General features: G+C 34.0%; 3 protein-coding genes across 3 annotated transcripts; all 3 read left to right on the forward strand.

Moving 5' to 3' along the window:
• The first annotated feature begins 210 nt into the window (after positions 1 to 210).
• LOC140062441 (uncharacterized) lies at positions 211 to 4727 on the forward strand. The gene is made up of 2 exons (XM_072108666.1): positions 211 to 434; positions 3301 to 4727. The coding sequence occupies exon 2, from the start codon at positions 3352 to 3354 to the stop codon at positions 4171 to 4173; it is 822 nt and encodes a 273-aa protein (XP_071964767.1). The 5' UTR covers positions 211 to 434; positions 3301 to 3351; the 3' UTR covers positions 4174 to 4727.
• A 1303-nt stretch (positions 4728 to 6030) lies between these two features.
• LOC140048015 (tRNA-splicing endonuclease subunit Sen54-like) lies at positions 6031 to 11062 on the forward strand. The gene is made up of 11 exons (XM_072093030.1): positions 6031 to 6064; positions 6544 to 6748; positions 6896 to 6959; positions 7202 to 7285; positions 7370 to 7465; positions 7592 to 7641; positions 7812 to 8443; positions 8984 to 9148; positions 9357 to 9414; positions 9609 to 9719; positions 10031 to 11062. Exons 2-11 carry the CDS (start codon positions 6594 to 6596, stop codon positions 10191 to 10193), a joined length of 1578 nt encoding a protein of 525 aa, XP_071949131.1. The 5' UTR covers positions 6031 to 6064; positions 6544 to 6593; the 3' UTR covers positions 10194 to 11062.
• Positions 11063 to 11205: 143 nt separating this feature from the next.
• LOC140062289 (katanin-interacting protein-like) lies at positions 11206 to 27928 on the forward strand. The gene is made up of 39 exons (XM_072108447.1): positions 11206 to 11327; positions 11766 to 11824; positions 12030 to 12100; positions 12340 to 12506; positions 12679 to 12806; positions 12995 to 13049; positions 13503 to 13576; positions 13867 to 14025; positions 14154 to 14210; positions 14366 to 14507; positions 14653 to 14686; positions 14904 to 15001; positions 15086 to 15264; positions 15644 to 15807; positions 15891 to 15990; positions 16224 to 16433; positions 16536 to 16661; positions 17344 to 18215; positions 18303 to 18358; positions 18481 to 18511; positions 18611 to 18660; positions 18884 to 19093; positions 19310 to 19376; positions 19597 to 19738; positions 19961 to 20158; positions 20484 to 20578; positions 20730 to 20772; positions 20927 to 21070; positions 21163 to 21472; positions 21568 to 21745; positions 21842 to 22007; positions 22187 to 22356; positions 22463 to 22527; positions 22764 to 22874; positions 23075 to 23214; positions 23596 to 23697; positions 23830 to 23990; positions 24184 to 24287; positions 24500 to 27928. The coding sequence occupies exons 1-39, from the start codon at positions 11321 to 11323 to the stop codon at positions 24550 to 24552; spliced, it is 5298 nt and encodes a 1765-aa protein (XP_071964548.1). The 5' UTR covers positions 11206 to 11320; the 3' UTR covers positions 24553 to 27928.
• The last annotated feature ends 43 nt before the right edge of the window (positions 27929 to 27971 follow it).

Below are 27971 nucleotides of genomic sequence, written 5' to 3' on the forward strand. Positions count from 1 at the left end.
GGAGTTTGCATCATTTGTACATTAAAAAAGGTCTCCCGACTTCTTATGATACATCTCCCAGGTCTCATAAATTTGTAGAGAAGCTAATAAAATGACTAACCAAGTGGGATGTAATTACCGTTGCTCTTAGCAACTATTCACTGCGCATGTGTGTATTTTAAGCCAAGATAGTTTTGTCGAGTTCACAATAGCGATCGATCGATACTTAAGCAACATTGGTGTCAAGTCTACAAGGCGGACCAAATCGAAGGGGTACATTCGTGTTGGTAACTGGTCCAAGTGTTTTGTTTACTTTTGTATCGATACTATTTCAATTCTAGGTTGTTGTGGTGGTGCAGACGATCTTGGAAATAGCGTTAGGCCTACAAATTCAGGCCACTTTCAAAATGGATCCGTATTACGAAAGGTCTATTAAGGAACTCGGCTCCAACTCTGTAAGTTGATTTATGATGACTTTTATAACGACTTTATGACTTTGTTTCATTACGGGGTTTTTTGTGTGTGTTTTGTTTTTGGGTTTTTTTCTTCAGAACAGGCCTAGAACCGATATAAATGTATAGAACCTATCATTTTTAGGCTCTTTTGCAAATTAATTCATCTTACATTATACTTGCATGTGGCCGGTTGTCATTACAATCATTTAATCAAAATGTTATTCAATTATCAAACGAATCCAAAATAATAATCATCATCATCACATGTCAATCCAGTATTCATTGTGAGGAGGATGCGAGTAGATAATATAATTATCTTTTCTATATTTAGTTATCTAACACCATGGAGAAATACTAACTTAATTTCTCCATTCTAAACGTCCATTGTAGGAGCCTACTTACTAGTACGACAAAAAACAGTCACCAACAATTCATTTTCTTCTGGCTTCTATTAGTATATAATTGATAGATGATGGTTCATTGAGTGTAAACCAGTATAACTTTTATTTTACCTTACGTTTTCTAGACAGTTTCAATGAACCATCATATCAATATAACAATTTTGTTTAAATTCAATTACTTTTAATTTAAAACAATTAATTTTGAGGCGTGAAAATGACAAATCCTGAATTAGTTGGTTCTTGTAAAAAATGTATATGTAATACTAAAACTATTAACAGAAGATAAGCGAGTGTACTTGATATTTATGTACAACAACTAAAGGAAAATCAAACCGATATAAATCATCAGGTCTACTCTAGCTAGACCATAAGATGTTCAAATACGATTGGATAAAAACCGGTTTCACTAAAAAAAATTTTAATCGATGGCACGGTATTAAAAATCAGTCATCAGTACTAAAGTACCCGTACTTAACTTGCATTGTAATAATCCATTAGGCTACTTAGGTGAGAAATGTCATTCATATTAATAGGACAAATCGCACGAGAAGTTAAATGATATCACGACATGTCCGCACTTCATTATCATTTTCCTCATTCAAAACTAGACTACCTTTTCTCCAAACTATGTAATCCTTTTCCAGACTTTAAATTGTAAAATATTAGATCTAAGTATTTATATTTATTTATTTATATCAGTTATTTACTACTGTATATTCCAAATTTTCTTTATTCTGATTTTTAATTCTCATATGTAATTTATTTTATTTATAGGGTTTTGTTTTTTTTTAAAACTTTACTGTTATTGTTGTATTTTGTGTATTGTAGGCCTATTTATTTTTTTAGATTTTTATTTTATTTAATTGAAACCAACATCGATAATTACCTCCACTAACAGGTTTGATATTTAAACAAAGCTAGGACTGTTTAAAGCACCTTGATTGGTCCTAACATTGATCAAGGGCTTCTCTCGTCCAGTGCCCACCTTGACCAGAGGAAATGCATAAGACAATACCTCTGAGGCAGATACTAGATGCAGGGGCTGCCATGAGAGTCAGCAGTGCTGATTTCAAATGCCTAACGGGACCCCAGCTTCATATACAGGACCCGATATTCCCAGATAGTCTCCCATCCAAGCTCTAACCAGGCCCAACGTTGCTTAACTTTATCTGTTCTGAGGGTCCCAATGACCACCCTCATTAAATATTGTTCAAATAAAAATAAGAAGATTAAAGAAATGTGTCTATTTCGTGATATATATTAGGTTTGACCAAATAATATAAAAAACCAATATTGATAAATTCTCTTTAATTATTTAGAAGAATATGCCTGTTATAATATAAACTCACTGTAAATACAACTCGCCACCGGTATAAGGTTCATCTAAGAAATGCGTTACTACGACAACGAATTATTTGATTAAATACACTTTGTAATTCAATCCATATTAATACTATAAGTAGTTGAAATACCAATTATGTTGTTTGCTTTGTTATAAAGTGCACACGCATTCCTCCGAATAAGAATTTAACGGTCTAATGACGAAAAAATGCTAACGTAATTTACAAAACCTAAAACGCCAGATTGCATTGCGTTGCCGTTACATTTGAGCTGTCTACACAATCAAACTAGTTTGACAAAAAAAGTGTGATGTGCCTAAATACGGTAGTGATATGACATCATCATGTCCATATATAAGCACATCACATTTTTTGTCACATAAAGTTTGATAGTGTAGACAAGGCTTTACATCTATATACATGTGAATGCTTAATTACTAAACAGACAGACAGACCCTCGTTCACATTATCCCAGGAACATCGAGAGGACGTGAAATCAAATAATACGGAGAAATGTGTCCGTTGGCCTCTGCTTGCGCCTCTAACAAAGTGATACCTACTCCTCCTGTTTATGAATATCTTATACTGTATTTACCTTCATAATCTAACACAAAAGAATTAGAAAACGCACTGCTTTGATCGAGTGCTTTTTATTTGGTATCCTATCTTGGGGGTCTACCTCTTATGTTCAAGTTCAATGAGTTTATTTATAATCTTTGGCGTGTATCTAGACCTTTAGGCCCAGAACTACTTAAAATCTCTTTCGAGCTTAGCTGTAGCACTCATCTGACATTTACGATGTTTACATGGCTCTCCTTCAGAAATCATGTGTTTTACATTCTATTGACATTCATGTCATTTTCTGACAACGATTGACACGGACTTCTATTGTATTTTTAGTCTACAGCTCCATATGTCGGTCGGTCGGTCGTAAACACTAACTCAAATTTGAGCACGCGACTGCAGCCATGTATATGGCCTTGTTAGTATACGTTATGAGCCAATTATCGTGACGTCATAACATCGTAACATTGTCATATTCCCACCACTGGTATTTCGTATTTTTCGTAGGCCTATACACCTAATACTATATACTGCATTACTAATTTTATTATTTTTTTATAGAATTTCAGATGTTGAAGTTAATTAAACGTTAATTGAGAGAGTGGAGACGCAATGTCAAGAGTCAAACCAACAAGTGCACCAGGTAGAATAACAAGCCGTGACGACATATGGAAAGACATCCGTGATTGGGCAAAACCTTCATCAGGACGCAATGACGACGACGATCAAACATTGGTCATCGGTTCTCAAATCAAAGACAACGTCACAGAACAACGTATGCTTGAGAGTCGGTTATTTGACCTATCCAAAGAAAGGTATAAGTTCATAGTTCAGGTTGCCTGGCAGCGTAAAGCTTTCCTTGATCGACAAAAGCAGAAAACCGGTGTTATGAAAAAGTTACTGACAGGAATCGACACGACTGAGATAGAGCTCTCCAGCACAAAGAAACAGCATTCTGGAAACATAAAAGACCGTTTACAACAATACAAAGAACTGGTTGAGAAAACATACCCGCGGAATGCTAAACCTGAACGTGACGAAGATAGTAACGAACTTCTAGAAATGAAACCAATTTTTATTGAGCGTATCTACAAAACTGAGCCAGTTTTTGGTGACTCTTGCGGAAAAGGACATGGTAAACCGATAGCCAGATATGTGCGTAGTCCGGATAAAAAACGGGGATTTTTCCCAGCAATCGGATCACACGGAAATGATGCTCCAGGTCGGCAGAGTGTACCGGCAAATTTTATGCGCCGGGAAAAATCATTTTCGTCGGTGAAGGAGTCAAACCAGGCGCTCGACCACCGGTGTAGATGTAGCATTTCAACTCCAACTATTAGGCCTAGATATCTGACATATAGGTCTGTGTATGATGGACGTTTTAAAAATCTACAGAACTGTCTAACGCGTCCATATAAAGCAGACCCACCGTGAGAGCTGCGTCCTTCAGTTTCTGCCAAGAAATGGAGGATTAAAAAAAAGACGCAATAGGCAGGTGCATCATTATGTCCACGTTACTTAAATGAGGTCTACGTCATAATTATCTTATAACATCATCAGCAGCACGTCATCATCAGTTAGAAAGCATTCAGTGTTGGGTCAATTTGTGACGTCATGTGGAAGGTGTTTCCATAATCATATAGGCCTATGAATTCAGAAGACCTATAGTTACCGTATGACTAAAAAATGCTGTTGTTCAATATACTCTTTTCCTAATAAATCTGCATAAAAATTAGAGAGAGCAAAAATTGGAAACTGGTCGTGTTCAGGACCTAGTTATTTACCCGGGTAAATGAGTCAGGAGAGTCCGGATCGTATCGTCGACAAATAGAAATCTTATATTTTGTGTTGTAGGGCAACATATACTTTATAAATGTATGTTAAAATATATGCGTTGTTATAATGACTTTAAAATAAAAGTGCAAGAATGAAAATGTGACAAAAACATAACCAAAAATAATATGTGCGTTTAAAGAATACACTTCTTGTTGTTTGTTGTAAATGAATTATGTTATGTCTTTTAAAATGTATTCAACAAATAAAACATTGATACGATATTAAATATTAAAGTTCCATTTATTTCCTCCATTTTATCGATTCGTATCACGATAAGGTCTGATGAACTATACAAACCCTTTACAATAGATGATTACTGTATATACAATGCTTAATAATATGAATGACTCTAAAAGTTAACACCTATATAAAATGACCCAATCGTAAAATATATAGTTACTTTCACCTTATTACTCTCCTTTGTCGATAGTCTTACCCTATGGCTGCTCTATCTAAGTCTAAACTTACCCGCAACACAATCTGGGACGAGTTTCAGTTATTACCACCCTGCCTTGTACAATTATACATATGATACATAAATTGCATTGGGTTAAACCCGGGGCCACCCATATTACCAAAATCCGGGTTCATGTGGTGTGGTGGCGGTTGAGATTGATTACCGTCGTCACAAGAGTGGGTTTCACCGTCTCTTGGTGGTGGTGGTGTACTAGAATTTCTGCTGTCCTGGTGCATCCCAGTCATCCATATGGGCAAATTACTAAAATAGTTTTGGTTCGTGTACATAAACATGCAGAAATTATTACCGTTATCTCCTGAATTTGACCAGAAAGCTCCAAATGAGTGATTGTCGCCCTTTTCCCCATCCTTACCAATACCGACGTCACTCTTCTGGCTATGGTCACCGTCAGCATTTTCTTCTTCCTTATTCACATTGTCTGTTTCAGGTGCGGCCTCCGTGCTTTCGTTGCAATTGCCTTCACTTCCATCAATAAATTCTGATTGGTCAATTGTATTATTGTCATCTTCCGTCAAAATACCAGAATCTACTGATTTAGAATCGTCATTGTCAGATGGTTCTTTTCTTGTTCCATCTTTCTCATCTAAGTAACAAACTTCCATTGCCTCTATGGCGTCTGTTAGCGCCTTGTCATCAAACGTTCTGTTAGATTCATAATTGACATGACTCGTTCTGTACATGATTGTAATGCACTGCTACTGCAATTGGGAAAATTACAATAGTGCTGAATTTTCAAACAAAACGCTTTATATAGGCTTCCAATGAACGTTTCCGATACGTTTGGTTTCCGATACGTTTGGTATTGCTAAAAGTTGTGCAATGCCTCTTAAAAAGAGGGCGTACTCTAGTACCAGATGAATGACGTAATATAGTGCCAAAGATCTTATGATACGCATGAACGATTTCATTCACAACATTCACGTGTTCGTCTGGTAAGCTAGGTCTAGGTTTTTTCTTAACTAAAATATAAATGAAACGCGTGTAAAAAATGAGCTGATATTAATAAACAATGTATGCTTTTATATTATTTGTTGATTTTGAAATGATATTACTAGTAGTCTTTCTAGCTTAATAAGAAAATAGGTTAACTGGGCCTAGCCTCTACTAGCTAGCTAGCTAGGAGTACAGAAACAGTAGGCTAATAAAGGCCTCTCTATCTAATAGTAGAGGCCCTCTAGCTAGCCTAGCTAGCGAGCCCTACGCTATTATTAGTATGAGTATGCATTTATATAAAGGTAATAGGCTATATGCGTTGTTTAGACCTTTTATAGCAAGAAGTAGAAGTAGTAGAAGCCTCCTACGCAGGACGTTCTACATCTAGCTGCTAAACGTCTAGAGGTTTTGATGAGGAGGATGACCAAGCAAGAGAGGAGTATGAGCTAATTCATATAATTATTATTTAGGCCTAATTATTGATCTTTCATATCATAGGCCTACAATATACAGTACTGTATGTCCATTATGAAGGAAATTATTTGTTTATTTTACAGCCAGAGCCTTAAATTAAAGAATCCATTAAACGCTGATTCCTACAAAATAAATGGATATTTTACGGTACAAAAATCGCGAATCTGGTGTGCCAAGAAGAGGGTCTAAAGAGAACGTTCCTGATGGATCAGAACGGCAAGAAAAAAAGTTGTCGAATTTGTGTCACAGAAATGAAGTCCTACTCAAAGAAGAACGTGTCGCTAAACTGTTAGTTGGTTTAATTTAAATAAATTTGGTTCTAAAATTGGGGTGGGGTGATTTTTAAATTGTTTTTCTATCATGCTTTTGATATTCATTCAAGAAAAATCAGTAGAACATAACATTTATCTCAATTTCTTGTATTTCTATGATTAGAGGACATATTGCTATCGGCGAGTGGGTTCCAGATGAGGGCAGTGTTGAAGTTATTGTTGAGAAGGTAGAAAGAAATACTGTTTAACTACAGTATGAATAGATTATAATTTTTTAAAAACTAATAAAACAGTTTCTAAAGCTGTGTCTTCACTATCAAACTATCTTGACAAAAAAGTGTGATGTGCCCAAATATAATATAGTGATATGACACCATCATGCCCATATATGGGAACTTCACATTATCACATAAAGTTGGATAGTGTAGACAGAGCTTTATATATATGTATTGAATTACTTTTTGTGTAGGGAAAATTCTGGCATACTATGGGTTACCATAAAGCTGATAAAAAGTGGTTACGTCCTTTTGAAGCTTTGTATTTACTGGAAACTGTAAGTACTAGATACTCGCTTTTTTTGGATCACATGATACTATTTTGAATTATGATTTGAATATTCATTAGTTATTATTGTCAGTGCTCATTAGATATTCGCTTTCATGGGATCACTATGTCAGTGCAAGAGGCTTATGAGATTCTTATACCGAAAATTGTCTCCATAGAGTTTTATCAGGTAAGCGTAACAAATTAAATTAAACCTCATGGTATCTTGCATGTTTTAAATGTTGATAAATTTATTATTTTCAAATAAGCAGGAAGTTCAAGTTCAACATTCAAGATTATGAACTTATAATTTCAGGTATATTCCTATTTAATGAGACTAGGATACATCATTGAAGAATATAAGAGGTAAGATCTCAAAATGATTACTAAACTGTAGCTGCAATATACTTATATGACATATAAATGTGTATGATAATACTGTTTTGTATGTTTGTTTGTACGAAAACGTCCAGTTCTGAATTTTAATAATGTCGGTATATACCAACAGATTGGTTTTATTTATTTTTTTTGTCCAGCAAAAATAATCAAGACACCCTAGTCAAAGATGAAAATAATTCAACTACTCAAATTAGAGATGAATCCAGTAAATCTACAAAAGAAATCTCTAGTGAAAAAGTATGTCATCAAAGTACTGGTATTCCTGGTGAACCAAAGAGCACTTGTAAAGAAATATGCCATTTAAATATCACTCAAACTGAAGAATCTGATATACAGAGTTCTTGTGAAAGAGCTGGTTCTTCTACAGAAGCTGAATGTGAACCACGCAAGATAGATACTATCGGCCAATCTGGCAGTAGCGATAAACCTTCAAGCCATGTTGTAGATAAAGTTGGTGTACCTTTAGCCAACATGTCCAAACGAAAGTTTGATCAGTCAGTGGACATCAACGCACGAAATGTACTACCCGAGAAAAAGGTAAAGCTGAATTATACATCATGGAACTTTAAAGAGATCTGCCTTCCAAATATTATGGATCAGGATGTGGAGTCTAGAGAGCTGCCTATAGAGCATCTGGATAAGATTCGCCTACCACAGATGCTAACACTACAGAGAGAAAGCCAAGTGTTGACTGTTACTGGTAAAGAAGAAACACAGCCTTCAAGATTGTTGCAAGATCTTGAGTCTGACTCTAGTGATAAACAAAAGAGTAAGATATTTTAAAATGTATATTATTATGTGAATGGTACTATTAAATACTGGTGGTAGTGATACAGATACTGGTGGTGGTGGTTCTGTGGTAGTGGTTGTGGTGCTGAACTAGTGGTAGTGCATTTTGGATGTAATGGTAGGTTATGCAGGGTGTGAATATTGGTAGTGGTAACACAGTATTTGTACAGTACCACTGTAATGTTATTGGTGGTGGTAAGAGGTATATGTGATTTTCGTACTCTGTATTAATGGATAGATATTATTGGTGGGAATATATGTTTACATCACTTTTTATATTGTTCGAAGGTTTGCATGGCGAAATCAAATGTTGATATAAAGTTTGCGGTACACCACGTATATTAGTTCTGAAAATAACTGTTGAGTTTCTCAACGTTTCGATCAATATGCGGAGGACGATCAAAGTATATTGATCGAAACATCGAGAAACTCAACAGTTTTTTTCAGAACTAATATACATGGTGTACCGCAAACTTTATATCTACATCACTTTTTAAAAATTTGTTGGTTTTTATTTTAGGAAACATGCCATTGGTGAATAAAGATTCACCCAGGAACTGGTATGAATATAAACAGTTAAAGAAGCAAAACAATGACCTTTCTCCCCTTCATGAGTCACCTATGAAACACATATGGGAGGGGCTAGTGCACCCTCTTATTAAACCATCAGATGCCCTATCAACTGGTGAGTTTCGCTTCAGTTGTGTATGATGCTATTTTAAAATACAATAAATGATTTATAATGCATATATAATTTTAAATGTAATTACAGTAGAAGCCCTCCTTTGGTTGCTCTACCTATTCAGGGGACAACTTATTGGTGTCATCTTTTTACTGTATTTCATTTTTATTTGTCCAGTTTTACTGTGTATTATTTTATTTTTATTTATTAGAGCTTCTTATGGACAAGTTACAAATTATTAAGAAAGCTAACATACCACACTGCACAGAGTAAGTAAGATCATGGTATTGACGTATTACAGGCGCGGATGTACCCCCACCATGGTGGGCCTGTGGCTCAAATACTTAGTGTCAGAGGCCTCAATTATTTCAAAATCCTTGATCCTCCCCTAAATAACCAATAAATATGTATAATAAATATGTAACTTGGTAGAAATAAAATGAATGTCATGATTTTCTAATAGATTTTGTGAGACGTCAACAAATGGCAACATCCATTTTAGTGTCTATCTACCAGAGACTAATTACAAGAAATCTGCACCAGGAAAACCAATCATTTATGTCATTGTAACAAAGTAGGTCATGCTTGTACATGTGTTTTAATCAATTTAGTGAAATGGTAGTTAAAATTGAGGAAAACATGGAAAACTATCTTATCTTTATCTAGTTTAATAAATAGTTTTACTCATATGTATTATGTTTGTTGTAAGTAACGCTATCATTAAAGGACACTTCTTATTAGTGGTGTTCTCATGTGGGTTCTACTATATTGGATCTGTACATATTTAATAGCATTTTATGGACAAAATAATAATGCAGATACAGATAATAGTTTTTCTATTAATACATTTTAAATACTACAATACTTATTATTTTGATTTTGTAGGCTAGAAGATGAACCACCAAATATGTTGAGCCAAACTCAGTTGACCCGTCAGGCTGGAACCACTCCTCTTGTGTGGGCTGTTGTAGATAATGGTGACATATCATTCTATACATTACATGAAGTAGACCTACCTCAAGAAATATTCATTGATGGATCAAAATAAAAAAATAATGAGTGGGCCCAGAGCAAAAGACAACAATGTTCGCATTCTCTCCCCTTTCGTGCCATCCTCTCACTAAATTATCATATTCAATTTCATTTTAATCTTTTATTTTGGAATCTCTGGTGCATGAAAGTTACATTACGTATAAATTTTAAAAATAAATCCTGACTAATAACATGGAACTATAAATAGTTCCATGCTAATAACTAGAAGACTCATCTCAGAATGCAGGTATTTCACCTGGAGAGCATCTTTGACTTATAATAAGACGTTACCTATTAACATTAAGACTACAACATTTTCACTTCACTTCACACATCAGGCCATATTGATTTTATTAAAAATTCATAAAAATGAGGAAGTCTACATTCATAACAGTTTACAAGTCAATAAGAATAGTTGATGTCAATTTGTATGTCTTTGTTTATTTGGTTTATTAAAATTAATAAGAAGAGCACAAAAATGTAAAGTGTATTGATGTCATTAATGTAATGTAATGTTGTTTGATTTATAAAGTGCTTATACAATCAAAAGATTGTCCCAAAGCACTGAGAGAAAAAACAGAAAAAATTACAAAGAAAAAAGATGGGTTTTTAAGAAAACTATGATAGAGGATGCATTTTTAATAGGATCAGAAAGATTTTTCCACAGTTTGGGGGCTGCAACTTGGTGGTCGACCTAAGAGATCTTTTGCAAACTGAAGATCTACGTAGGTAATTAAATTGGAAATATATATGATGGTGATTTATTATATGTATTATTACTAATTAGTATGTTTTAATTAAACACATGAATTTAATAGTACTGTAATATATTAAATTCTTATACCGTGATAATGATATTTATTATTAAAATGTCATATTTTGTGGGGCGTGATCGTGGGTGTTGTTAACTTTGTGAATAAATACTTTAAAATGAAAAAAAATACTGCAATTAATTTATTGCGTCAAAGAAGAAGATAAAATATAATTTGTTTGCGCCCTCAACGTCCAAACATTCACACATCATGACAACAACGAATCTCTTTCGCGGGGAAGAAATTTCGTTATATTTTCTGTTAATAAATAGTTACATCGTGGGAATTTTAGGGAAATAAAATAATACAATAATAAAGTATAAATGGAAGTATGGAACGTGAGTTTTTACAATTTTTTTTATTTATTGGATCATTCTTGACTTACACAAATAATGATAGGCTTGGTGACATCAACTAACAAAATGCATTGTTGGCATAAAATATACGCCCGAGCTGGGTACATATCAGATATTAAGTCAGTTCGTCCATTCCATGAAATTGTTCTATATGATTACTCTAGGCTCCTAGGCCTACCTATGTTGTTTATCATCTAGTACAGTATGTTCAAAGTTAAAGCAGGAAAAGTCCATTAAATTTAATTATTTTTTAATTATTGTATGTAAATTTAATATTCTGACTTTGTTTTAATTAAACTTTTTAATAATAATTAATATTGATTTTTTTGTAGGAAATAAATTCATTTTTTTATTTCATTGATGTAATTGTGAATCTCATCTGAATTTATTCTTATGTATGATTTTTTTTTTCATAAAAAGGTGGTAATAGGAAGCAATGGGCTAAAGATAACAAACAAATTAAAATTCATAGAAACGAGGTTAGTGAGCAAATTATTTATTTATGGTTGGAGGAATGTATTTCTACATATGTATCAATAACAGTAAATAAAAACAATTGTCATCGTCATCATAGTAGGGTACATTTCTTGTCTTTTTGTACCCCTACACAACCAAATTTAGGCATGCTTTTCAATTTGGAACGGTTGTGTACACATTAACTAAAACATTGTAATTAATTTAAAGGTTGCTGCTGCCAAAGTGGAGAGTAATCCAAGATATGATGAACACTTACTTTTATTACAGCAAAGAAACAGGTATATTTTTGAATTAGCTTGCTGGTTATTAACATGTTTACCAATACAATAGTGATTCATTGGCCCTTTGTTCAAATCCTAGATCTGACGAAGCACAAATTCTGTATAATATATTTCTTTTCACTATTGTAGCTGCCACATTATTGACGCTTGGCTTTAGTAGAAACATGTCTTCTCAGTCTGAAGTACAGGATTTGACATTCTGTATCAACTTTATATCCTTTTTTCTTTCTGTACAGGTTATTTAAAAAGTTAAAAGAAAAGAATGAGAAACAGATAGATCTAGAGAGAAAAGAACAAGGATTTGCAGTTTATGTAAATGGCGCTAATAAGAATCTAAACAACACAAAAGGAAATCAGTTCTCTCCACGCCGTCCAACAACCGTGAAACCAAAGACTGCAGGAGGTAATAGGATCAATAGCACTAAGCCAAAAACAGCTCAAAGAATGTCAAGCTACTTTACCTACTTTTGACTACCACAAAGGCACAATACAGTATATGTCTCTTTGCCACAGCAAAGCTAATATTCAACATGCTCCTGATTTTAGCATCAACAGTTTTTTCCATTTTCTTTTAGATGTTCCTAGGAGATACCATACAGCAATTCGTGATCTGAGCGAACCAGAAGCTGATGATCTACCAGCCCAATCGGGAAATCGAGCAAAAACGGCTCCAACAAAAGTACGAAGACGGAATTGGCTAAAAGTAATTTCATTTTTTTCATAAGATAAAGAATAACAACCATTAAGTTATATATTTAACTTTCTTAAAACCAAGGTTAAATCGGTATTGGTATTCCCCTCCCCCTTACCCCTCCTGAATATGAATAAAGACAAAGTTCATGAAGTTTTAAAGACTAAACCATAATAAAAATAAATTATTCTATTACTTAGGAGTCTATAGATATAAAGACTAATGAAGGCGAGAAACTACATTCAAGGACTAAAGGTAAGTTATCTTTTAACCCTCAACAAGTATTTGTACAACCTTTACAAAGATTCACAAAAAGTATAATGTGAAGTAAAACATTCTTATTCAAAAACATCATACAAGATACTTCATTATTAAAATCTTACAATTTTGAGCAATGTTTTGTACATTAGTAGAATTATTAAATAATACAAAGTGATAAATATTTAAATAAGTAATAATACATGTTACTATCTTATTAATTTTGATTAAATAAATTGCATGCCATGTACAGTGTTGAACATCTGAAATGGTTTGTGGAAATTGTTTTCTGGGTCGGCAACAAACAAACAACTATAAAGTAAGTGGAAACACAAAAGGGAACTAAATCCCTATGGCTAAAAGCCAGTGTTACCATCTTACCTGTTCAGGATGGCGTAGTGTAATTTTATATATAAACTTGTATTTTGTATTCTTTATTTGGTTTGACAGATAATCGATTGTATGAAGATGATTTTGAAGATGAACCAGAACAGGTTGATAGTGATAATGAAGATCAGAAACGGGTAAGTGGGACAGGCCTAGTTGGTGCAAAAACATGATAATGTCACTACTGAATAGCCTATTGTTTCATCTCAATGATATAAAGCTCTGTCTACACTAACAAACTTTATGTGACAACAAAATGTGATTTGTGTGTGTCATATCTCTACCATATTTGAGCATATCGCTACCATATTTGGGCACATCACACAGACAGAGCTTAAGATCCTACTTCAGCACCTCTACTCCTTCATTAAACAAAATGTATGTACTTTAAAAATATTATTTTAAAAATCTACTATTTGCTTTACAGTTAGCAGAGAGTCTTACTATGATTCTGGAAGGTGCTTCAGATGGTGATAGTGATCTTGAGATTGATGGTGATAACTACAATCAGCAACAGACGTTAGAAGACTCTGATGATGATAATGGCATTGGTGAACAGTTAGTTCTTAGTTTTGATGAAGTTAAGGTAAAAAAAAAAATATTATTTTCTAGAATCTTGAAAATAATCAAATAAATTGAAACGTTAGATTCTGTCATTTTATTCTGAGTTATCTTTTTATTTAATTTTGTAAATGTGTAACTTTTTTTTTTTAGACTTTAAGGCGTAGTCTAGAATTGAACAATGACATAAGGAAGAGTTTGTCTTTGAAAGTAAGTAATGTAATAATCTACTAATTTTGGAAGTACTGTTTTGGTAATACAAGACAATTCTAGTGCTGGGGTTGAACCCAGAGCCTTGGAATTGGAAATCACCAAGCTAGAGATCTACCAACTAATGTGTCCATGTTTTTTGTATTTACTTGCAGCCAATTCAAGATAACATATCTGAAGATGAGATAGAAGAAGATATTGAGGTGAGGGAGAGCCAAGAAGATGCTAGTGACAATCAGTACTCTGCACTCATGCCAGGGGACATGATAGTCCTTGAGTTCGATGAGCCAGTAAAAGGTAGGAGTTAAGGCGTATTTTATGTTATGAATTATCTATCAAAGGAACCTTCAGGACTATACAAAGAGTCTCTCTAAGTTCTTCTACTGTACTGTAAACAGCATGTTTATGTTCAATTGTAAATAATGTTTATATTTTATTTTAGACACCAGAAAACAAGCTAGAAACTTGTCAGCAAAGTAAGTTTAAGATCCAACATATATTTTACACATGATTTTTTTTTTTGTATCATCATTTTTTCCCAATACAGTAAATGCAATAATACAGAAGAGATTTGTTTCATGTGATTTGTTAATGTTTTTAAAATCTCATTCATTTCCTAATAAAATTAGTATTCAACACTTTGAACATTTTCTATGGACATTGATTTTAAAAGTTATATTTTATAATTTGCAGAAGGAAGTGTGATACAGAAGATAATACACAGTTAAAACCATCACCACGAAGTAACCACCAGGATATAAAGAGACAACATCTTCAGGAATTTGAAACTGGTATATTATCAAAATTAACTGGTTATTTATACTGTGAGGCTGTTTGCTTCAGTATGTATTCAATTTTGTGTTCTTTTATTCCAGTTTCTCCAAGGCAGAAAACTAAGCCATTGTCTGCTGCCAAAAGGAAGCAAAAGAGCCCAGAATCAGACAGTTTAGGAGATGCCTCCTCCATTATAGCTGCCATGCGTGCTGAAAATCAAGCACTAGCTAGGCATATGAGCAATGGAGCTCAGAGTGCCCCACCGAAAGATCTTAAAATGGTTAGTAGACTTGTTAGTTTACACAATTTTTATAGGTATATCTGGGAGTTCAAAACAACTCCCTGGGTATATAAAATAAACTTTTTAAAAACATTATAACATCACCAAGGGTTTGAGGCTCACTCGCTCCATTGTTCTGGTGGCAGAACAATTCATCTCGGATAAAGACTCTAAACCGTAGGTCCAATGTACACATCTCATGTGCCCCTACATTAGTACATCTTTTGAGACGAGCAGGATGTTACCCTAGCGTACTAGTACACACATAGCTACTGATCATAACTGGGCCCTCGGGGTAGTTGACTGAAGAGGTTACCCAGTATAAAATTAAATAACACTGTAACACAATCATCATTTTTAATTGTTCTTTTCACTTTAGGATGAACTGATGGACACTGAAGTTGAGCAGCGCCCTCAGACTGTAGGTGCACCTGTAGAATCTAACACAAGGATATCAGTGTCAGACGAGAGCCAGCGTTCATCAAATCTGGATATTGATAAACTAGCCTATGTTGTTGATAAGGTCAAATCTATGGATGAAAAGTTAGTATTTTTTTCCAATTAGTGTATTCTTCATTACAATTCATATGGATTTTGTATTGTAATAATAAAATGGTTTGTTTCAGGTCTCAGAGGAAACTTCTCAAAGTATTGACAAGCATTGAAAAATCCACTAGCCCCCAGGGCTACCATTTGCCAGAAGATAATGAAATGGATGTGGAACAGGTAAGTCGAGTCAAGGATGTTTTGATGGGAAGAGGGTGTGGCAGGACCTAACACAGGGAAAAAAGGCCCTGGTTTAGCACTCCTAAGATTGGGTAGTACTCTGATGGAATATAGATAGTTTAGCATCCAACAGTCACTAACCTAATTAGCAATACCCAAACTTTTAATACTTTGAATCCAGCCCAGGACTGGAAAGCAAATGTTATTTTTTAAAACAATTAATTTTTTTTCAGGAGAAAGTACCTAAATCCCAATCATCAACAGAAGTTGTTCTAGAGTTGATCTCCAACTGGGGACATGCTTCCATAATAGGCCTCACTGAGGTTCAATTCTATGGTAGTGATGGAAAGAAAATAAACTTAGAGGCTGAATCAATTGGACTTATTGGTGAGGTTGAAGGTGAAGCAGGACAGCCTAGCAATATCATAAATGGCAAAACAAAGGTACAGTATGCAATTTATAATGTTTAAGATAAAACATACTGTATCTCAAGACCTGAATATAAATCTATGTAATATGTAACTAATGTTATGTGAATATTTCAGACAACAAAAGATAGAAACATGTGGAGTTGTACTTTGACCCCAAGATATATACCAAGGTTAAAGTTCACAGTCAAATCAAGTGCAATTAGTAAAATGAAAATATGGAATTTTAACAAGAATCTTAATGTAAGTATTATTAAATCACATTTTGATTACATGTTTTTTTGTACTTATTTAAAATTTGATTACTTTATTTTGGTTTTAATTTTGTTGATTTTTTTATATTTTCTTATAATTAAACATCTCAGAATTGGCTAAAAGAGAATGCCAACCAGGAGGTAAATATTCATTGCTACAGTACATGTGTTTGTTTGTTGTGCATAGAGTTTATATATACTTTACATCTTTTACGGCCGCCATGCATTTATGTTTATCTGGAACTACGCCAACATGCGGATGTTTGTTACGCTCTATTGCTTTCATAGTCTCTGTTCATCATTGACAATTCAAAGTTGTCTGTTATAATCTCTACCACTGTGAATTACATCATCTTTTTATCTTCGTTCAAACCAAATATTATTTATTCATCTAAACATTCAGAACAATACAAAAAAAGGGTGAAAAAAGTTGAGGAAGAAACAAGAAACACACAGGAAGAGCTCGATAGTAGTGTTATCACAAAGCACAAATTTATATAACATAATAAAAGGAAAACTGAAAAAAAATACCTAATACTGTAATAATACCTACCTAATACCTAAGCTGTAATCCAGCACTTGATTACTGTGTCTTCAGTTGTGTCTTTGGTTGAACTCAAACATCATTCTATTTGGCTTTTATGCTAAACTTTTCAAAATTTGTCTTTCAGTCACTGAGCATTGGTGTCAAAGATATCAAAGTTTTCTTTGACAACAAACTTATATGGGTTGGCAGAATTGAGAAAGGTTGTGGAAATCAAGTTTTTGATTATAGCACCTCTATCCCGATTACTCTTGGAGATGTTGGAAGAACTCTTAATAGTAATTTATCAAGTGCTTACAAAACCAGTACATCTGCAGAGGTTAACAATAGTTCTTCTACAACTGATATATCAATGGAAATTGATAAGCAATTGTTTCCAGAATCTAGGCAAAGAGAAAATGCTTTAAGTCGAAGTAAAACAAGAATTATTGAAAAAACTCCTGATAAGATGTTTGAAACTCCAAACAATTCTAATATAACCAAAACAATGAACTCTAAGGACAGCTTTACCTCACTAGATGAAAAGACAACAGGGTGGGTAAGACATTCTGAAGATCAATTTTCTGAACATGATATGGCAGTATTGTTACCAGAGAGGTCAATCTCACCATGTCAGATGAGTTCTTCCTTCAGTAGGAGCTTAAACATTGGTTCCATTGCAAATGATGATCTTAGTGATGCTTCCAGACAACCTTCTGATCCATTTTTTAGATCAGAAACGAGAGTAATGAACCATTCCACAGAGGGTTTGGATATACCAACAGTTGATAGCTCTGTTTCTATATTTGCATCTACTAAGTCATCATTTGATTATAAACATAAAACATCAAAAAATTCTCCAAGAATTCCTGGTAAAGGAATGGCAGCAAGATTTGATAACCTACCAGTGGAATCGTCTAATGCACAAGAAAAAAGAATCTTGCCATCATATGGAGCAGCCATTCCTACAGACTCTGATGAAGAGGTATCAATGCTTCAACAGATTCAGTCAATAACAAAGTAAGGGAAAATGTAATTTCTTAAACAATCGTTAGAATTAAGGTGCAAACAAATGAATTGATTAAACCAATCATTTGTGTTTTACAGGAAGCAGTCAAAGAAAAAGAAGGTTAAGAAACGACCACAATGGCTTGGACCCTTAGGTAAGTTTGCATTATCCTCACTTGTCACACAAGATGGAAAATCAACATTTCTTCATCAACCATTCTGTTATGTACTAAAGTATAATAGATTATTTAATTTAAATATTTCTGATTGCTTTTAGATGATGATGATCTTTTAGATGAAGATACATAGTGAGTATAATTATGTAGTTCATGAAAAACCGTTTTGAAATTGTTTTTATCATACTGTAAGCAGCAAATATGTTAACTTCTTCTCTAATTGTTTTGTAGTGTCAAGGCAGATAATGATGATACATTATTTAAAAAACCACTAGCTCCTGGTAAGTTATGCGCTATATAAGAACAGACTATTATTATTATTATTATATAACTTTGTTTAGATCAAAAGACTGAAAAAAATATTGCTGATTTCAAAATAAGTCTGTTTTTATTTACAAAAAAAACTCAATTTATTGTATATAAAAAATCAGATAAATATTTATCAAGGTCATCTGTATGATTATGAAGGGTCAATGATAAAGTAAGCAAACTTTTTTCTTCTAGATGTCGCTGATGATAACGAAGAAACAAAATGGCGAATGTCTGCTTTAAGAGATGAAAATGAAGATGAACCAGAGGATATTGACCATGGTCGCAGAAATCGCTGGCGGCAACAACAAGATTTGAGTTTGGAAAAATCATGGACATCTTTATCTTTCTTTGATAAATCGCATCGTGGAAGAATATCATCAAATATTAATATGGAAACGGAGGGTAAGAAGATTTTAAAATTCTTGAAAATAACAATAACATTCAGATGTACTGAAGTTTGAAAGGCTAAGAACTATATTGTATGCAGCCCTGATTGTATGTGTAGTAACTTTGGAGTGGCAGTAAATGGCAGTACTCCCAGAGACATCTGTACGTAGATGGAAATAGGCCATGTGTTATTCCTGTAAATTTGTTATGAACAACAATGCTTTGTTTCAGGAGACGTACTGGATGAACTATTGAGTGACAGGAAGGAAAGGATTGTACCAGATAAAGATGATAGCAGGTGAATAAAAATCTACATTATTTTTATTAAATCATTAAAATCAAGCAAGCAAATATTCATTGTCTGAACAGCAACCATACAGTGAATTTATCTTGCATGGTATTCCAAAAACTGATAAAACAGCAAGGCTAGCTTAGCTGAAATGTTTCAATCAAAGTTGACAATGACTTGTATCTCAAAAATGTTTTTTACTATGATATGATTTGTAATTTTTACTTAGTGATGACTTTGAAATCCCTCTGTTACCCGCCGGCCAGCACCTCATCATCAACATCATAAGCACATGGGGTGACAGGCATTATGTTGGACTGAATGGCATCCAAGTCTTTCAGAGTAACGGTGAACAAGTCAAAATAGTCTCTGTAAGATTTTTTTCAAGATTATAGTGATCTCTATAAGGGTTTGAAATGTACCTTTCATGTGTTATTACTCCAGTAACTGCAGTAAATTGATATTTTGTCCAAGTACGTCCTAACTTTGAGGAGCCTATTCATTATAATCTATACTTTCATTTAGGCTCCTCCACTTTATTAGTTATTGGTAAAAGTAAAATAAAATGGAATAAAACTTTACTTTTCATTTAGATAATTGCTGACCCTGCTGATATCAACATCTTAGAAGAATATGAACATGACCCAAGAGTGGTCACCAACCTCATCAATGGAATAAACAGAACACGCGACGACACAAACATGTGGTTGGCTCCGTTTCACAGAGGTTGCAAACACACAATTTCGTTAGCATTTGAAGAGTCTGTTGAGGTTGCAATGCTTCGTATTTGGGTGTGTACCTTTTTTTAGCCTAAACTGGTCATCTTTTTTGGGGTTCGCAACACCTCAGTCAGTGATGTTTGAGAGTACTAGATGTACCAATAAGGTTGAACCGGATACATTACAATCACTACTGATGTCATGTAATAGGCATAACTTGTATGGCATTGCACATCTCATATTAAAACTGTTGTGATAACTACAAAGTTTATAATCAGTTGAGGAAGATATTGTAGATGATCATTTTTTCAATTACTTTTTTAAACATTGTCTTTACAAAGTTCAAATTCAGTTTGAAATATATAGTCAGTTGTCACTTTATTCACTTAAATTTCAGAATTACAACAAATCTCGAATTCACTCTTTTCGAGGTGTTAAAGATGTTGAAATATCCCTAGATGATGCTTATATCTTTAAAGGAGAAATAGCAAGGTAAATACATTCACTTTGTATTATAATTCACATCTCATCTTCAAACTGTGTGCTCTAAATGCTTTTAAAAACTTCCAAAATCCAGATAGATTTTTCTAATGATGCAAAATTAATTTTGTGTGTTACAGAATGAGATTATTTTCATTTTCAGATCAACAGGAAACTTAAACATGGATCAAGATGCATTTGGTGAGGTAAGTCACATTTTTTTCTTTCCAGTTTTGAAACCGACTCCATATTTTTTAGGCTGAAGGTGGCAAACTCAATGTAGGTTCTTAATAGTCTATTCAACAGCTGTGTTTTCGATTTAAAATAATTCTAGTTCATACCGTATATATTTCTCTTTAGACAATACTCTTTACTACTGATGAAGATATTCTTGAGTCCATTTCCAAGTTTGATGATGTGTATGTTGCAGAGGAGGAATGGTTTAGTTCAAGTTTTGATGAAGACATTGTTATAGAGAGACCACGAACTGCTGATTTGGGAGAGGTAAGAAACACTCTTTACCAGAATTCTATTTTGAATCAAAGTAATCACTCAAAAAATAAATATGCTATAACCAGTTTTACCTTTACATTCAGAACCGACCAATGACAACTGCGAGGATGTATAGAAAGAAGAAGAGTCGAGAAAATGTTGTAGCCTCACATTCTGAGCCAACTTTAGCTTCTGAACCCATGGCTATCCAACAAGCAGGAGGCCTAGCCCATGATCAATCACCTGTCTTCCAACAACCTGGAGAAGTAGCCCAAGAGCCATCACAGCTCATCAAGCAGTCTAGTGGCTATGAGCCAGCAATGTCTATGGGCTTCCAGTCAACTCAAGACCCATCCAATCAGGCTCATTCTAGCCAGCAACTATGGAGTGCTGATGGTATTTGTAAGGGATCACGTATGTAGTTTTTACATTCTCTTTGTGTGTTTCTATTTAAATTTCTTAACATCTTTCACTTTCAAAATTAAACTTTTTTCTATTTATGTTATTAGATTTACGGTTTAACTTCACTGCCACTTGGGGCGACCAGCATTACATGGGCCTAACAGGGTTAGAAGTCATAGATGTGGATGGTGTCTCGATACCTTTGACCTTTGACATGCTCCAGGCTGATCCACAGGATTTGAACGATCTTCCTGAGTATGATTTGGATGATAGAACCTTGGATAAGTGAGTAGAATTTTTTTCCAACATATGAATTAAAGGAATCACTTTGATAAATGACATCATTGTTAATATGATGTTTTTCTTTCCTTTTTATTTCAGATTAATTGACCATGTTAATGTAACTAACCTAGATGCTCACATGTGGATGATTCCATTTACTGAAGGAGATGCTCATATTCTTGCAATCAATTTTGATTCTGTCAAAGAGATCTCAGGAATACGAATGTGGAACTACAATAAAAGTGCAGAGGACACATACAGAGGGGTTAGTTACACTTGAAAAAGTTATTTGTACTGCCTGAAATTTAGAGGGAGTGAGATGCTGTATAGGATGTGATTAAAATGTAAGAAAACGCTTGAATGAGATGGTAACCCCTGTGTTCAATAATTCCAAATAACACAAATACCTATTATTATTATTATAAATTGACTTTTTATTTGCAGGCCAAAATTGTCCATGTTTCTCTTGACAATTATCAAATCTCGCCTCCCGGAGGCTTCCTCATACGTAAAGGCCCAGGAAACTGTTTCTTTGATTACGCCCAAGAAATTTTGTTTAAATTAAAACCAAGCAAACCTAGGCAACCTGAAAGACGAATTCCTGATGCCCTTCGGTAAGCCTAACCAATTATTTTTTTGTATATTATACAACATTATTGTACAAGTTAAACTTGTAATGTAGATACTTTTACTTTAATCACCACTTGTTTTTTTTTCTAGACAAAGTCGAGTTGCATTGGAAGAACCAAGCCAGGAATATGTATCGATGCTAATGCCAAGTGGCTGTATCCTTATCTTTTATTGTATTTTGTAAAACTTTCATCTCACCCTAAAAGTTGAGGACTGTGGTATCTGACTAAACATATTTACTTTAATTTAACGTTGAGAGTTGTGGTATCTCCTGTTGTTTTCATTCTTCACCAGTAGTTAAAGCATGTAATAAGCAATTACTTTTTACTTTACTTATGAGCAACTTAGTCACTTTATTTGTTTAGCTATTTTCTTGTAACGTTATTTTCAGTTGTATTTCAGTTCCAGCTACTAGCTACATGGGGTGATCCTTACTACATTGGACTCAATGGATTAGAATTCTATGATGCTTGTGGAACAAAGATAGCACTCACAGAAAATAGTATCCTTTTATCAGTCGTCTGTAAACCATGTAGCCCTGTTAGGCCTACTCTATGTACTAAAGTCAGTTAGTAAAGTTGGTGATATTCTTAGACGGTTTCGTGGGCTTAAACTTATGTTTATTAGGCTTATATTATATCCTTATATCAAGAAATTGTACTCTTGCTTGTGTCCCAAATATTTGTCTTTAACTTTTAACAGACATTGCGGCATACCCTTCAAGTGTTAACGTCTTAGAAGGTGTAGAAGATGACTGTAGAACACCTGATAAACTAATAGATGGTGTCAATGACACTATGGATGGCAGCCATATGTGGCTTTCTCCAATTCTACCCGCACAAGTAAGTGGAAAAAACAGGATTTAAGAGTCTTTCCACAGCTGTTTTGGCGTGGCATTTCGGCAAATCCAATTAAATATCACTGTTTCGTTTTTATGCAGCTACGCTCAAATCGATTAGCGCATTGCGGCATGGAGCATTATAAAAATGAAACAGTGACATTCAATTTCATTTGGCAGCACCGGTCCTAAACCATGCTGGAACAGGCATGAAAGACCCTTTAGTGTAGAGTCATGTGGGGAGGAGTTTATGGGATGTTGAAATGCATTAGGGATGCATTATGTACGTAAATGGAGGAATTGAACTAAATCAGATCTCTGTCCATATCTAGACAGGCTAGTACTGTACACTTTACACACATTTTTATCATTTATAATTTCATAGATCAATTTGGTGTATGTTGTATTTGATGAACCTGTCACAGTTTCAATGATCAAGTTGTGGAATTACAGCAAAACTCCGCAAAGAGGAGTTAAGGAATTTGGGGTAAGCAACCAGTAACTTCGAATTTGAGTCAAATATATCACGACCATTCTACCATACTTCTGTTTCATTATGAGTGAGATCAATTGTTGTATACTCATTGATTGATTAATTGATTAATTATGTTGTTTCCAGCTGCTAGTTGATGATCTACTCGTCTACAATGGTATTCTAGGCCAGGTGTCATCTGGTGCTAGAGGTATCTTACCCACCTGCGAAGTACCAACTCATTACCATACAATATTATTCACTGATAATGTAGAACTGAGGAGGAAGGAGAAACACACGATTATAAGGTATTACAGAGTCACTCATATAGCAAGATGCCCAAATATTTGATATAAGTTTGGATGTCTCTTATATTATATACCAAAATTCTGAAATTACTCAAACATTGTTTTAAAGAATTTTCTAATGCACTTTATGAGACCAAAACAGAACTGTTTTCTTTTCCAAGAATGTATTTAATAATGTTTTATTACATAATAGGAATACTCAGCATGGTGATCAGGATGTCCAACTGACCAATGACAGTGAAGTAATCAGTCACTATAGCAACCCTAAAAAAATGGCAACAAAAGCACCTAATCAGCGTAGGTTATTTCAATTTTGTTTGTTTCAAAATGTTTAAAATATAATTTAGTGATTACTTTTGATATACAGTAGGGTAAGAGCTGAAGACAGATTTCAACCTTGACCTCTAGCTTTACAAGGAAAGTTTAGATGTAGTTTATCCATAACATTCAATGTTATAATATTGTATTATTTATGTTACTAATAGTTTTAAATGCTGTACATTTTACAGAGCTTCGGCCCAAGACAAGTGTCTCGTCCAGTAGGATGCCAAAAAAGAGGTGAACTTGAGTATCAACCCTGTTGGATATAAAACGCAAGAATGACAATATACCCTTAAGTGCTATTGTATATATAGTAAGGCCCATATCATTTTAATATTTTAAACAGCACCTTTACCCTTGAAATGTATGACTATGCGGACAAAAGCCTTGCTGCCTGTATTGCTGGCCTTGACTCTATAAATTTAATCTAGGGATGTATGGCTAGGCCAAGATCTCTTTGAAGAAAAGCCCAGTATATTCTGTGGAATAACCAGTAGCACTGCATGGTGCATTAAGGAAGGAGGAAGTAGGGATGTATGGCTAGGCCCATGATCTCTTTGAAGAAAAGCCCAATATAGTCTCTGGAATCACCAGTAGCACTGCATGCTGCATTAAGGAAGGAGGAAGTAGGGATGTATGGCTAGGCCAAGATCTCTTTGAAGAAAAGCCCAATATATTCTGTGGAATCACCACTAGCACTGCATGCTGCATTAAGGAAGGAGGAAGTAGGGATGTATGGCTAGGCCCATGATCTCTTTGAAGAAAAGCCCAATATATTCTCTGGAATCACCAGTAGCACTGCATGCTGCATTAAGGAAGGAGGAAGATATTTTAGATGCTTTGTGTCTTTTGGAAGTTAGTGCAATAAATTGGCAATTTACTTTAGTAACAAGTTTAGGGCAAAGTTTTTAATTTATTTTTATTATAACATTTTGACTGTTCACATCATGATTACCACTAAACATTTTCAAACAAGTTGGCATATTTTTCTTTTGGGTGGTGTGGGTTGAGTGGAAAGAGAAAAGGTTAGCTAGGTAATGTTCTCATCTTGCTTCAATTTAAAGTCGTTTTTTAAACGGAAATGTGCACTAGAGATTGTTAGGGCTTATGTTATATACTCCAGGAAGATATGGCACACAGAAGACATTCACATTTTTACAGATAACCCCAAACCACCATGTTTGGATAGTCTGCATTACCTCTTTGTTTTAGTGCAATATTTTAAAAATAAAATATAAAGTTTAATTCAATTAAAAATTAGTTCTACAGTACAATTCTCGCTCTCTAATAACCCATTTATAAATAGAACTCATCCATACAGTACTCCATTGTAACTGTTACCATAATTTTACTCCAATAGTTATTTCTGATACATTTTAGCTGTTAGCTGTCAAGGTGGATTAGGCCTGTGTACATGTGTTACAGTGCTGGGTGTAAAACATGCTAGTAGCATTTTCACAGTCTGTAGATTTATTGTTTCAAAGAGAGTTTTGCCACCCAGTTGAAACTAATGCTTCGGGCAATTATCTAAATTTTGCAATCCAAATTTAGTTGCTCAGGAATGTGACTTTTGTCGATAAAAATAAACTTGTATGAATATAGGATATATTAATATTGTAGAATTTAGCTAATACTCCAAACCTGTACTTTCTGAAAATTTATGGGAAACTGTCCATTTATTTTAAGGTTAAAGTTTAATTTGTCCTCTAATAAAATATATTCTGAAAACCATATTCTTGTGATAATAGACTGTATTGCTTAAAGATATATTATTATTCTATGGTTGCTCCATTAAAAAGAAATATTGCATGCTCAAATTTTCAAGAACTTCTTATTACTTAAGCATAGTCTTCACCAGCCAATTGGTAATGCCTCTGTAGTTACTCAATAATTTTTACTTTTAATCAGGGTTGACTTAATATAGTACAGTATAGTATTCTTTGCATTTCATAACATATTTACAGTGAATTCTTAAGTGTAAGTTATTTGTTAGCAATTTTTTTAGCTTATACAAATTTTGGGTGCATCAATTTCAGAACCACTTTAGTTGAGCAGTCAATAGTCTCCTTTTCACCTGTTAAGTAAACATTTTTCATGTCTTTTGCCTGTTGGATAAGGATGTTCTAAGTGTTAATCCCATCATGCAACTCTGTTTTGATAACTAGCCGGCAATTGTTTTACCCGAGGATATTCCGCATCAAAATTTGTACTCAGATTACTAAAACCGAGCTACCGGCTCCAATTACGTGCTTGAAAATTTGAATCCGGTCGGTATTTCCAAACATAGGCCCCTGGTGATAAGTAATTAAGCAACACCGCAAATGGCTCCCCCCTGCTGGTTTGGGCTATCAACTTCATCAGTTTGATCAATTGCTCGGCCTAGCATCTTGTATGTTAGATGGCACCCTTGACTACTCAATTGCTAAATTTTGTAGTATGATATTTCATCAACACCTTTCTATTTGCTGAGAGAATTTGAGTGTTGACAATCAATGTGTTGTTTATTGCTAGCATGGCTTCCTTTTATAAATAGATAAATAAGCCCCAAACTTGGAGAACTTTTTGACAAATATGCATAGAATATGTATTATATCATAATTATTTATGAAAGTATTTAAAAGTCGAAGATAGCCAGGTCTCGGGTCCATTCTATTGTCGCCACAGATTGATATCTTCATCAGTACTTCTATGAATGGATGATTAGGTGGGAACACGAACGCTAGTTGATCATACCCAGTACCGTTTGATCGTACGATTAATCGGGAAACTACCATACGACAGAATATGTATTATATCATAATTATTTATGAAAGTTTTGAAGATTATAACTTAAAAGATAAATCAAATCAACTGCACTTACGTAATTGTAAAGCTCTGTCTACACTTTCAAACTTTATGTGAAAAAAAAATGTGATGTGCCCATTTATGGACATGATGATGTCATATCACTACCATATTTGGGAATATTACTACCATATTTATGCACATTATCACACTTTTTTATAAAACTAGTTTGATAGTGTAGACAGAGCTTTAGGAGCATTAACGTTTCACATACAATCTTATTTAAAGTTATTCAAATGAAAGGAAGGGTGCTGGGGTAGGGTAGTGTGTTTTTAGACAATATTCAAAAGATCACAGTTAACTTTGATATCCTTTGGAAGAAGAAAATAAAAACTTTGTTATACTAGGATAAACAATCACCTTGATGTGCAGTTTTTCAAGTAAGCACTGTTTATATAGAACAAGTTGTACATAAGTAAAGTTAATGAATAAATTTTAAAATAATGTAATAGTGTTTCTTCAAACCTTGAATTATTAATGAATAAATTCATAGATTCATTACAGTATCTGATAAAAGGGACAATGTAGATAATACCAGAAGTACTTGATGTAAGTATGTTTAGTATGTATGTTATTTAGTACAGTATGTGTTTACCTAAAGTAAAGGTAACCCTAATAAACAATATTTAAAGATGTTTATTAAATTCAAGGACATTTGAGTCAAATCAGATTTTCTTGTTTGAACCGTTTTTCACCTTTAGTATTTTGCATTTGTGTTGTAGGCCTATCATCTGTTTCCCTATGTAGGATTGTTTTTGGAGTGGAATTGTGGCTTGGTGGTTATGATGCTTGATGCACTCCAAGGGTCCTGGGTTC

The sequence above is a fragment of the Antedon mediterranea genome, chromosome 1 (genome assembly GCF_964355755.1).
Source record: "Antedon mediterranea chromosome 1, ecAntMedi1.1, whole genome shotgun sequence".
In the NCBI taxonomy this organism is placed as follows: Eukaryota; Metazoa; Echinodermata; class Crinoidea; order Comatulida; family Antedonidae; genus Antedon; species Antedon mediterranea.